Source organism: Amblyomma americanum, chromosome 4 (assembly GCF_052857255.1).
Source record: "Amblyomma americanum isolate KBUSLIRL-KWMA chromosome 4, ASM5285725v1, whole genome shotgun sequence".
Lineage (NCBI taxonomy): Eukaryota > Metazoa > Arthropoda > Arachnida > Ixodida > Ixodidae > Amblyomma > Amblyomma americanum.
Window position 1 is genome coordinate 56,543,884 of NC_135500.1, and position 13,319 is coordinate 56,557,202.

General features: G+C 48.6%; 1 protein-coding gene across 1 annotated transcript in view; it reads right to left on the bottom strand.

Moving 5' to 3' along the window:
* Window positions 1-13,319, bottom strand: part of pps (protein partner of snf) — a gene marked incomplete in the record, with an annotated part of 147,377 nt that overhangs the window by 104,959 nt on the left and 29,099 nt on the right. Inside the window, 3 exon segments of the mRNA XM_077660973.1 lie at window positions 3,117-3,561; window positions 3,812-4,224; window positions 11,233-11,561. Of these exon segments, the coding sequence (XP_077517099.1) occupies window positions 3,117-3,561; window positions 3,812-4,224; window positions 11,233-11,561 (1,187 nt within the window).

The following is a 13,319-nucleotide window of genomic DNA, read 5'->3' on the forward strand; positions in this document are numbered from 1 at the left end:
GTCTTCGCTATCCCCGCCAGGGGCCTGGGGCGAGGATGGCCTTGCCAGAGGCTTTGTCTAAGCAGTGGCCGAAGCCCGGTGTGGCACATCGTCCCCATGCACCACATCGGCAAAATTCGTTTGCGCTGTGAATGGGAATGTGTTCTTTATCAACGCTATCTGTCTTCATGCCTCTTTAAATTATATGCCTTCTTTGGTTTTGAGAGTTATAACTTCTTTCTCAGCCTTCGATGTAGGGCAAGGCCTTGAGCATGCAGGTTGTTCCCCTCCGCAGTTAGCGCAGTGCATTAGAGATTCACAGTTTTAGGACTGATAATCTTTAGAAGCGTATTCTGCACGTTTTGTGCCCACGACAGCTCTGCGAGCCATGGCCGAACCGCTGGCAGTTGAAGCATTGTCAGGGATCAGGTATGCAGTGTCTCACATTGATTTTGGGGTAACCGACTTCAATCAATTCAGGGAGAGTACTTTGAGCAAAGGTCAGGACTATGTGTTTTGTGGACTATGTGTTTTGTCAGGATTTCTTTGCCTTCTTTTCCTATTTTGATCCTGCGGACATCAACGACGTTTTGTTCAGCAAGCCCTTCTTTGATTTCTTGTTCAGTGAGGTGGAGGAAATCATTTTCTGAAATCACATCACGAACAGTGTTCAGTGATCGGTGGGCACTAATGGAGACAGGCATGTCCCCCATACACACAATGTTGAAAGTTTTGAATGTTGGACGTTATATCGGATTTCAAGCAAGAGGTCTCCACTGGCCATTTTTGTAACTTTGTAGCCTAAGCCCAAGGCACCTGTAGGACATTTCTCAACAATGAATGAGGAGATTTTTCCAGTGGACTTTTCTGTTTCTTCACTATGTATAACACGGAACTTTGGGAAACTTTGTTTGTTCTTCTGCAGGAAATGTTGGGTGATATCGATCCGCCCTCTCTTGAGAGGGCGATCATTTGATGAAGAAGATGTTTGATGTTTGATGTTTTTCGGCTACGGTGCCAGCTACCCACCATGGAGCCCAATGAAGAGACGGGACAGGAACTTGCAAGCCTGTCCTGCCCACACCAGCTGTACACCCTAACTATAACCCAATATGACAAAACGGAGAGTAATGCACCACACAAGATTAACCCTAGCTGCCAGGGGAAAAAAAAAGGAAAAACAAACAAAGAAGAGAGGAAAAGACAGGAAAGTTGTAAGAAAGGAGATAGGAAAGTGACAGATGAAGGGGAGGACAGGAAAAGGCGGCTGCCGTTCTCCCTGGTCGGGTCAGGCAGGAGGTGCTGTTTACATGGAGCTGGGGCCAAAGGTGTGTGTTGTCTCTGCCGAGGGGCCTTAAAGGTATAAACTAGGGGTGTGCGAATATTCGAAATTTCGAATACGAATTGTATATGCTTGATATTCAATTCTTATTCGTATCTGAGAAATTAATATTCGAGAATTTCCAAATATTCAAAAATTCCCGAATACTCATGAGCAATCGTATACTGCGCAGACTTTCATAAATTCGACTGTGACAAAACCACAATATCTGGGCAAACTAGCCGATGATCGTGTTAAAAACTCCAGGAAAACAATACAGAGGTCCCATTCCCTTCCTTCTCCGTCGTTTATCACGCGGAACGATCGCATTCCGATGCCGCTAGGCTTGACCTCGTGCAAAATTCCGCAAGTGGGCTTTCCCACACATCACACGTGCTGCGAACAAGATTGCCGACGACCCACTTTGAACAATCGCAACGTGAAATCGCGTTTTTTTTTATCCTTCCATAATGCGCTATATATTTAATGCCCACATCCGAAGAATGCACCCTTTCGACTTCATAACACCCCGACCATGACCTCCGCCATCCCGTTTTGTAACCTACGCTATGCAGGAAAGCCTACTTGTGGAATTTCGCGGAAGCCCCCGAAGGGGCGCGTCGAGTTGTCACAATAATAGGGCAAGTGATCCTGTAAAAATCCCACCTATTGCATGGTGCATTGTAATCCGTGCACCTCTTTAGTGGGCGTAACGGCAGGCATGACGATGATCGGAAGGCCCCTGCCACTAGGTCAAAAAATAGCCTGACCGCGTAGTTTCAGTTTCTGAGCTTCGCTGCTGACCCGCGGCAAGTGCAACCGTCATACCACACATTCGCCGGTAGTCCAATCCCAGCTCCGCATGGCTTTTGGACGCTGACTGGCGCGTCGCAGGTGATTTACTTTTCCTTTTTAGAAAACGTCTCACCGTTCCGACGCCAGTGTGTGATTCCCCGGCCCCTTGCTGCCATTTGTGTTGTTCTTCCAGCACTCCAAAACGGGCGGCTCGTCAGGGGCTTACAGGTGTTAGCATAATGGAGCCGCCTCATAACGCCTTGCTGCATCTTCACATTTCTGACAGTTTTTTTTTTTTTTTTTTCTGGGGGCGCGGGGAATTTTTTAAACCTAGACCTTCGGATAATCTCGGCATTTCTTCCGGTCCCTTGAACTCTGAATAAACGAGGCTTTACTAGTAATCATGTTATTTTTTGCTGCCAGTCTTGTCATTTTATGGGTTTTGCTTTGCACGCCCTCATTACAGTTTGAATACTGTTATGCTGTCTAATCAAGTAGTATACATTTCTTTGCACATCATGTTTTTTTATATGGTACTGAAGCAGTCTAGTTTTGTTTATTTTAGTTGCGAAGACCATACACTATATTGAAAAAAATTTTGAGAAAAAGAGGTCTTTGCCTTGCAGTGGGTGCTGTCAGGCTGATGATAATAATGATGAAATGTAGTAAAGCAGTGCAAGATAAATGGCCACAAGACAGAAATGACGAGCTAAGTTACCACCTAGCCCGGCACCAAGTTTTAATGAAATCAACAGCCAGCAACAAGATTTACAATATGGAAGAGCGCAACTGTGAGTGTGTTGCATGTACTGTAAAGTATGACCGCATTGTAGTGTGCGATACATTAAAATGATTTTGACATAACAAATATGTCATCAAGAGTACAACTGCTGAACCAAAGAACATGACCATTGATGTTCACTTTCAATGCCGCATTTCCAAGCAGACCAGTGCAGTTCTCCTAGCAAGTAGAAAGGACACTGAACTGGAGCTGAATGAAACAGGGGCTGGCAGTGCTCACCATGTCTGACAGCAGTCGGCTTGTGCTGGGGCACGGTAAGCCCAGTCACCTGTGCCCCGGGCGTAGCGACCACTGGAGTAGTAGGCGTGGGTGCAGCTGGAGTTGATACTGTGGCTGGCACGAGGCCGTGCTCCATCCCGCCAGCGAGGCGCGCCACATGAGCTTCCACCGAGTCATACACCGACTCCTCACTGTGCTGCAGGGCAGGCTTCGGTGTCGTTGCCATTGCTGGCATGGACGTCATCGATGCAGCCGTCGACACAGGTGTGTGGCTGGCCGTAGCTGCAAGTGTCACTGGTGCAGTCTGCGGCTCATGCTCTTTGTGCAGCACGTCTGGCTGGCTGAATAGTGCCGGCTCGTCGGTGAAGCTTTCGCGCCGGGCCCTCTTCTTGGGTTCAGGCACTGTCCGCACCACCTTGACCACCTTGCCAAACGGCGACACGGGCTGCATGGGGAGAGGTGCACACATCTCAATGCTGTGCCCACAACACAGATGAGTGAACAAGTGCATGAAACACAGTTGGGATTACAGCGGCTTTCAGTTGGCAATGGATCAGTTGTCCACTGTTGTCCAGGTGCTAAGCAGGCCTGACTAACATGCAAAGACATGAGAGCAAGAACTAAAGCAATGACTAGGAAATGTCACTGCGACTGCTCACGCTTTAGGAAGCTGCTCCACGTGTGCAGGGGCTCACCTCTGGTGTGTGTTTCCTCTTCTTGGCATCTGTGTCGTCACTCTTGCGCCTAGCTGGCTGATGATGGTGCTCCTCCCTTGCTGCCAAGACAGCATCCTCCTCAGTTCGGGACAGCCCCCCCTTCTTGTGGATGGCTCCGTCCCGGCGACCCTTGGGCCCTGCCCCCTCCGGTCCTACCTTGCGTGGGGCGGGGCCCTTCTTGGGACCTTCCCGGAGTCCGCCCTCTTCGTGTGGCCGCTTCTTGCGTGCTCGAGTGGGGCTAATCAGCGGGCTCCCGTCCTCTGGAGGCCCCTCTGTCGAAGAGGTCGACTCGCTGTTGCGCACCTTGCCTCGCCGTGCTGGAGACGGCTGCGAGGGTGATGCCACAACGTGTGCTTTCTCCTTGGGAGTGGCAGGCAATGTCCGTACGGGAGCTGAAAACAGACAAGATGTTCATCAAGCTGGTCAGTCAGAAATAAAATTATGCCACCGCATGTAAATATCCAAGCAAATTCACTCGGCGGACAAGGCACCTCAGAATGTGGCTCTATCACTGTGGCACTACCTATCTCCTCATTTCAAATGCATTTGATACCAGCAAATGCAATCAGTAGAGGATGCCAATTCAGCTTGTAAAGAATGCATTACATCATAGGGCAGTTCACAGGGGCTCAGAATATACAAAATAACCACTGGTCAAGTGAAGCAATTTAAATGATAAACATTTTTTGTAACTCTAAGTCGACACCCCCCAATTACATTTCCCAAAAATAAAAAAAACTTCAGAGGTTGTTTAAGCTTGGCCTTGAATAGTTCAACGCGATAGCATTATCCAGTGGCCGCCGTTTATCGCCAGCCGCTGTCGGCTGCCGTGCGCGGGCGTGCCCGTGGACACATTCCGAAACGAAAATTTATTAGTCGCAGGACTATTCGTCCACACTTGCGCCATCGTCCTCACTAGTACTGCCGTTGTGATCACTGCTGCAGTCCCACAGCACGTCATTTTAACGTTGCCATCCAGCAAAATCCTGCACTTCGAAAACAGCCACATCACAACATAGCGTGGAACAACTGAAAATTTTCCTCGCTGTAGCTGCCACACCTGTATCACCGGCTGCCAATGTCGAACTTGCAGCCTGGCGTGTGGCTGTTCGTTTCTTCGGCATAAAAAAATGGCAGCCTTCTTTAATGCAGCCATGAATGAGCGCCGGTCGCTTGCCAAACCTGGAGCACAAATGATGACTGACGAAGCACTACATTAGAAACTTGTGAAACCCGGCCGGCAGTAGTCAAATGCGTCAGAGCCAAAGAGAAACTATGCGTGAATGGCATCGGCTCTTCCACCAGCCTTCGACACTCCCCGGCACCGCTGCCGTTACAAGTGGGGGTGCCATCTCGGTTGGAACAGCGGCCCTTCCATCAGCTATCAACGCTTTCTTGAGCACCGAGTGCGCATTTGAAAGTAAAAAGAAAACTTGTTGGACATTTGAGCTTCCCGTCGAACGCGATTGCGTTATCGGGCTGCCGCCGTTTATCAGCAACTGCAGTCAGCAGCCACGTGCGGGGTGCCAGTTTGCTGCTTATCGATAGCCGCCATCGGCCGCCGCCCACATCTGCTGGAAGGGTATGCCACTTCTGCACATTGGCATAGCAGCTGCTGAATGCCAGCACCGCGAGCGATGCGACGGAGTCGCGCAGCAAAAATGCAACCATGCTGTAGCATGCCCGATATCTCGCCTTTACTTACAGTGCGATGTTTTCGTTTCGATTGTAAGTCGACCGCCCCACTTCGAATTTTCAAAATTTAAAAAATAGGTCGACTTACAATCATGTAAATACGGTACACCAGGAAGTAATTAACTGCTATATATCCAACTTCTGAGCATTGAAAACTTCAATTTCCCCAAGAATACAACCATTGAAGCTTGTAATCGCGATTTTCAATTAATGAGGGAATAAAGCCGTTGACCTTGATAGGGTAGAATCATGTACACAACTGTCAAGGCGCTGCGAAAAATAGTGGTGCTATCCGAAATGTATATCATCCAAAACAAACAAAATCCATATGGTGAAGCAGAGAAAATGCATTCCCGCAGATCTTTTTGTGGCTGATGCGATTTATTACGTTGTCTATCAGCCAGACAAAAAAACACAGAAGGAAAGAAGACTGGTCGGGTTAATGGCATTGGTATCGTATCTTCCTCATTCTACTCCATCCCAGGGCAAGCCTCAAAATCCGTGCCGCAATTTCTTTTCCGCAATTTCCGTGCCACAAGGCGTAAGCTTTACTTGCCCAATTGAGGAAGAAACCGTCTGTGGGTGTTTGTGCTAACCCTTGATGGTACCCATAAAAGATGGTGTCCTCATGCAACCTGGCAGGTGGCGGTTAAGGGGGGACGCGGGTCCTGAAATCGCGAAAAATGGTCAAAAATGGCAATTTTAAAAAATTGCGATTTTGAAGTCTTTAATGTCCCAACTATGCCTCTACAAAATATTTTTTTTTGAAGTCTTTAATGTCCCAACTATGCCTCTACAAAATATTTTAGCTGAATTCCAACTCAAAGTATGAAAAAAACGGCAATTTAGAAACGTCGGTGAGCCGAAATTGAACGCCAAGCGCGAAGGTTTGCCCCATTTTCAAGCTGCCGTAGCTCCGCGCGACGCGAACCGATCGGCGCCATCTTGGTCTCGTTTGAAACCTGGTTTCCCGCTCTCCAATTTGGCACCTTTCGGCAAGCTGTAGACCCTCGCACAGCGGAGCTATCAGCACCCGTTCGCAAGGGGGGAAAGCGTCGCGAGACGGCCGCCGATTGGGTAAAACGGGCGCCTCCTCGAGGCGCAGCCCTCTGATTGGCCGTGACGCATGCTTTGGCCCCCGCGGCTGCGTTGTACGGCTCCTTCCCGTCGTCTGCTTTCGCCTGCACGCCCGTCATTTTTCGCGCTCCTCTTTGTTTCCTAGTATTTTTCGTTCTGCCGTTTTCCTTATCGTTATTGTAGATATTTTGGCTATTGAATCGCTTCTTTTAGCCTCGAATTTCGTGCTTTTGCGTGTATTTGCCTGCCTGGTGTCTTCGTTCCGTGTGTCACGATGGCCCGAGACGCGCGCTTGAAAGCAAGCACGCGAAAAGCAGTCGGCGAAAAGAGACTCGCATGGAATAAGTAGAGCGCTGCATCGTCGAGAACTGCAGCTTCGGTGATGCCGCAAGCTGCTGTACCCTCGGTGCATGCGGCTGGACTGAGCTCGCCAACAACAGCTTCGCCGGTGGACGCGGCTGGACAAACCCTGTTGACGCCAGCATCGCCGGTGGACGCGGCTGGACAATGCCGATCGCCGTCAACTTCGGTGTTACCGCAAGTCTCTGCAGTGCCGGTGGATGTGCCTGGACTAAGCCCGTGGAAAATGTCGACATTTGATACGCTGCAAGCCGCTTCGAATTCCGTGTCGTCGGAAGCGGCCGAGCCGGCTGACCTAAGCCTAACGTCTACTTCGGCGTTTGCGCACGCCGCTTCGTGCCGACGGACGCGGCTGAACCGAGCTCGCGTGCTCAACGCTTCGACAAGCACGCGCAGCGCGGACCTTGGCAGCGCGCCAAGCCGCTGCCGCCACTGATAACATCATTTGTTTTTTTTATATATATATTTTTTGAGGAGAGCTCCTTGGGGGGGCTCGGCAGTTTCTCGCTTCAACCAAGGAATGGCAACAACCAGCAGAGCTGTTGCAGCACAGCTTGGTTACAGGCCTGGGAGCTGCCTCATTGGTAGGAGCCTTGAAAAAGATAAACAGAGGCTGTGCAGGTCTGATAAAGGTCACACCAATGCTGAAAAGGTGAAGAAGAGGATGGCCAAGAAGCACAAGCCTGACAGTACCCAGGACTACTGCCCAGGACTTTTGTGAATGTCTGGCAGATTCAAAGAAAATAGCAAGTGATTTTCGGAGCTTTTTTTTGTCAAGTGCCAATGCAATACAGAGGTTTTCATAATCTTTACATGAACAGATTTCTGTAAATTTGGTGTTATATTGTGTTTGGCAATGACTGGGCGGCATGCTAAAGCATTAAATTTTTCCATATGATCAGTAAACAAAAATGGCAGAGTAAGCAGAACTTTGAATGCAATTTTCTCAGCTTTGCTTTTTCGATCAAATGCCTTTGCCTTACGGAACTTTTCACAATGTTTGCATCGACTGATTTTATTTAAGTAGGTATCATTTTTTTCAGCAACACCTCAGCTACATCCTAAAGCTTTCCAATTTTCATTAAACCCAATAGACTAGCAATTAGGTCAGATGTAAGCTAGTTACTCCCGCATTGTTTTTTTTTTTCCTACTTTGTTATTCATTCATGACCTATGTGATGACTTTTTAAAAATTTCTTGAGCTTTAGGATGTGCGATGGGCCCTTAAGAATGACAGAATTACTTTAAAACTAGTTTTTTTAATTAAGAAATCACCATAATCGCCCGTAAGAAAAGACCTAAGTGGCATAAATTATTTTGCCATATCATCATTTCTAGATGAGATATATAAAATCTGAATATATATTTGGGATTAGCATTCAAAGATATATCTGCATGCCAATTTTCAGGAAGATATGTTAAGAAATAAAAAAAAAAGTTTTCAAGACCCTCATCCCCCCTCAAATTAATGACTGGTCGCGCGAGGTTTCTCACGAAAACCTTGATCGCACAAGTCCCACCTGTGGCAGCACCATGGGAGGCTTACGGCTTTACAGAGACTGCGAGCGCATAAGAAAATGGTGGCGCATTTCAAAGCAAGGTCAGCGTACCCGCGAAAAAACGCACCACAACCCTGACTTTTCTAACGTAAAACCGTAAACAACTAGAGTTTCGATGCCAGAAAAGACGCTCTTCATTATACACTAGCCACCGTAGTGTGCATATTGCCTGATATGATGCAGATTTTGACTCTAGTCGCAATGCCTAATTACTTAGGCCAACGCCGACGGAGCGCTTGCTTCGGCCGTTTGTCTGTTCTTATCATTTTGCCATCATTGTGTTTCCGTTCCAGGCACTCCGTACTGCAGGCTCCGCTCAGCTACCGCAGCAGCATGTTCGATCTTGCATCTAGACTTTATCCCAACCTGTGCGTTTATTGTCAGCATGCCGAGAGTAGCACAGCAAGGCCGAACTCATGTAAGCGGTCGCCGCATGTCGTCTGTGCAAATGACGCGTGGCGAAATTAAGTCATGAGGAGCTTCAGAATGTGCACAAAACAACTGACCCCTTCCTGTGGTTTATTGGCGATAAGTTAGTGGCTCTTTTGGTGAAATTTGATTTTTTCACGTTTTTGCGGTCCCTAGAGAGTCTGAAAGATCAGTTGTCGAGAGTATTGTATTTTTTGCCTGCCTCTCTCTGGCAACCATCTTTCCAGTGATAGCACACCAGTCCTTAAGCCTCTGCAGCCATCCACTGCACCCCCCCCACAAATCCTTCTATGTCCAAAATGCGCGCGAAATCTTTCGCCTTCTGCTGCAGCATGGGGCCACTGATGGGTAGGTTTTACGCATGGATGTCTACAAACCATTTGTGCAAGACTTTTTCGAGTTCATCATAGACTGGCTTCCAGATGAGACGGCCCTCAGCACTCGGTCGTTCCCGTGCATTTGCTTCAATGGCCGCCTTGTTTTTCAGTATGGTTCTCAGTGTGCTCTGTTAGTATGTAGTTACTTTTTTTTTTCTTTCTCAACCGGTGCTCCGGCACCAGAGAAAGGAGCAGGTGGTGGGGCGGGCACACTGAGGCACCTTAGCCAGGCTTCCAAGAGCCGGCGCGTGGCGCCCGTGGGTGTTCATCGACCGCACGCTCATGTTTGCAATACACAATGTACAGTTTGTTGTAGAAAGTACACTTCACACGAATAATGCTAAGACAGCTTCGAGCGTTAAATATAAAGCATACTTCACTCCACTCAGATTCGTTACAACTGGGTTTGACTGTAAACCTGGTCATAACATTAAAGAAGTCAGATTTTTCGTTGCATGCAGGTTTTCGTTACATGAAGTACTTGCGAGAAGAGTCGGAAGGACACCACATAACGAAAACCAGAATAAGGAGTAAATGTAGGTGAAATCACTTTGAAAACGTTTACAGAAAAGCGTTACTCGAAGTCATAAAAGCGGAGAGATGCTTCGCACTCGCGCTGATAGCACGACTGTGGCAGCAGCTGCCACCACCTCCACTGCAGCTCGCACAACGCTGCTACGAGTAGGGTAGGGAGGGTGGGGGAGGCAGGAGCACCGCGGCCACCTCACGGCAGCGATGGCCACGTACTCGTGTCGCTTCTTTTTTTCGTATGCCCTATTATATTTCACCGCTTCTGAGCATGAACTGTTGTTATGACATGCCGACAGCAATGGATCATGGCGCATTGCGTCAACTGCAGCCACTCGCTACGATCACTGTTCTTCTCATGCCAGTTCGTGCTTTATCGTCACGAAACTTTCGCATTCTGACAAATTTTGAGTGGCTCAGCACTAGCTAACAGATAAGATGGCAAAGCCAGTTCGTTACGTCATAGTCCACCGCCACAACACCTTCGTTACATGGAGGTCTGAAATAAATGCCCTTCAATGGAGGCGGCACGGGGGATTCAGAAACTTTTTAGTATCGAGGAATTTGCTAAATGGAGGTTCGTTACATCCAGGCTTAACTGTGTCTCAATGCTTCTAGGAATTTTTTACAAATTCATCACTCTTGCGAAGTGAATCAGCAAGGCCAAAATTCCCTTGTTCCAACAAAGCTTGACTTCGTTGGACCTCCTCCAAGCTTTTGTTCTTCAATCCAGAAAACACTTCAGCCCTCTTCAGGGTTGACCGACATGATGCGCAAACATGGAGGAAGTGAAAGCTCTGGAGAAGCTCTCGCTATCCGAGCTGCATGCCAAAAAGTGTGCCTGAAGTCACGTGCTTTTTCGAGGACTACTGAGAGTCTGCCCGACAGCGCAGCGAATAGCAACGCTAGGTGCAGCGTTGTCGTCTGCTGCAATGCCAGCTGAGCATGCCCAAGTACATTAAGACAGCGGCAAAGCAGCAAGAGAGCAGGGGGAGCCGGCTTCAAAAAATGACATAACCACCCCCTCTTTCCTTCTTACATGCGCGTGAATAAACTGGCTGCTAAATTCTACCTTGAGCCAGCCCACCAGCGACCTAGGTTGCCAACTCCAGAAATGTTTTAGTAGGTAGCCAACTGAAAGGCTTAATGGTTTCGAAAATAGTTGCTTTCCCGTGACCGCGTCTTCTTTTTGGTGCAGCTAAGGCACAATATTGATCAATTTGTCACTTTCGGAGCAGACTAGGTGCAGCAAAATGTAACTGCATCAGAACGGCGCAAATGGTGCACAGCTGGAGCACCACTGAAACTACTTCAGTGGCTGTTCAACAGAAAAATAAATGTTTGCTTCAACATAGCAACATAGTATTATGCTCACTTGACGTTGGCTGCTGCTGCTGCTGCTGTGGCTGAGGAGATGCCATCTGTGGAGGTGGCGCTGCCGCTGACACTGGCGACATCAGTGGTGAGCTGAGACTTGAGGGAACTGGGGGCGGGGCCTGTGGAGACTCCGCCCCCAGCACTGGCGTGCACCGGCCCACCATCTCCTCCTGCTCGCGCCGCTTCTGCTCAGCGTTTTCCGCCTTGATGCGCTCCAGGCGCTCGCGGTCAATGCGCTCAATCTGGCGCTGCGACCGTCGCAAAGGCAGCTGTGGCGAACCAGGCGACGCCAAGCCGGCATCATCACCGTCCTGCTCGTCAAGAGGTCTGCAAAACAAATGACCGATTTGGTGGCGATTTTTGGACAGAGAAGGACAATTCCCACTCAGTGCAGGCACTAAAATCACAGAAAGCTCAAAGGCTCCAAATGCACAAAGAGACTGCAGTGAAAGCTGTATTCAAAGGCTGCAGCAGAACAAGAAAAGTCACAAAATTGCAAGGGCTTCACACACAACTCAGCAGGCATCTTTTATAGTACAACAAAACGTTACAGTCAAGCCTCAAGATAGCGAACACGATATATCGAATTATTACGTATATCGAATGCTTTCTATATCACGTGGAACATCACATGCACTTTTAATTTCTTGTTTCGAACAGGGCCGGATGTTAAATGGACATATCGAACTCCGCCATGGCAGACCACGTGCGCTCTGTTGACAGGAGACGAGCTTTCCTGCAACACCCTCGAAGATAGCGGCAGCGCGATGGGCGTTCCCAACTGCTCTGCACGATAGCTGCACACATCGATCGCGTCGAGTGTGCTATTTGAACGTAGCGGCGTACGCACGAGACAGCTTGGCTAGTTTGCACTGACTCCTTGGCACCGCTGCTTGTGCTACGCTAGTCGTTATCTTGTGTTCGTGTGGGGTTGGTGTGATCGCTTAGGTGTTTGTTTTTCTATGGCTTAGGCCTGTCATGGCGTGGTTGGTGTTGTGATGGCTGCAAACGTGAAAAAGCGGACCTCCTTGACATTTTCCGTGAAATTGGAAGTTGGAAATTGGAACCTGGAAATTGGAACCTGGAGCCAGTTGGAGCACTTTGTCGGTACTGAGCCACAGAGCATGTGCACTGACGACTTCATTGGCAGTGACGACAGCACCGGAACAGTGGCGGAGTTGACAGACGTGGAGATCGCAGCGGAAGTTACTGCTGAGCGTCCAAACGAGCACGCTGCCGAGGTTGATCCCATAAGCGCTGATGTTGCCCCGCCCCCGACTGCAACTGAGGCTGTAGCTGCTTTGGCCCTTGTGCGCCGCTACTGCGGCGTAATAGAAAGCGCTGGACTATCGCTTATGGATCATTTAGACTATGTTGAGGGCGCCACGATTAAGCACGCGGTTGCCAATATGAAGCAGGCTACGCTGCTACAGTACTTTGAGCAAAAGAAATACTTTGTTTGAAGCTGCAAGTCAGTATCTATTGCACCACGATTGGTTCACTGATAGATTTGTACTAGTTTTTGACACGTTTTCTACGTGATTTTATATATCGAATTCTGGCTATGTCGAACTATTTTGCGATCTCCACGCTGTTCGATATATCGAGGCTCGACTGTACAAGGCAGAACATGAGACGAGACACAGCACAAGCTGATGCTACTCAACTAGCCTGCCAGTGGGTAAAACAGCTACTGACAAGGAGGGTGCGCCAAATGAACAACATATACGTACGTGCTTGGCACATCTGACAGGCTTGGGAATTTTACTGTCTGGCACGACAACATGCACCAGCTCAGAAAAACAGAAGGATTGTGCCTTATCACACAGCCACTGAAAAATGGCTCCAGTCAACAGTTCTTTGAGGGAACCAAGCTTGCCCGAATGCAACACCAAGTTCAGACTCTCGCCCTTTCCTGCCAGTCTCGTCCTGATGTCACATCCCCATTTAGGAATTTGCAAATTTAGCATTGCACTCTTAGATGCAGCAACAGTCGAGCCCGCTTATATAACGAACATGAGTGTCACACGGTGTCTGTTCGTTATATCCCCAAGTTCGTAGTAAGTGGACCACAGCCTTAAAGAC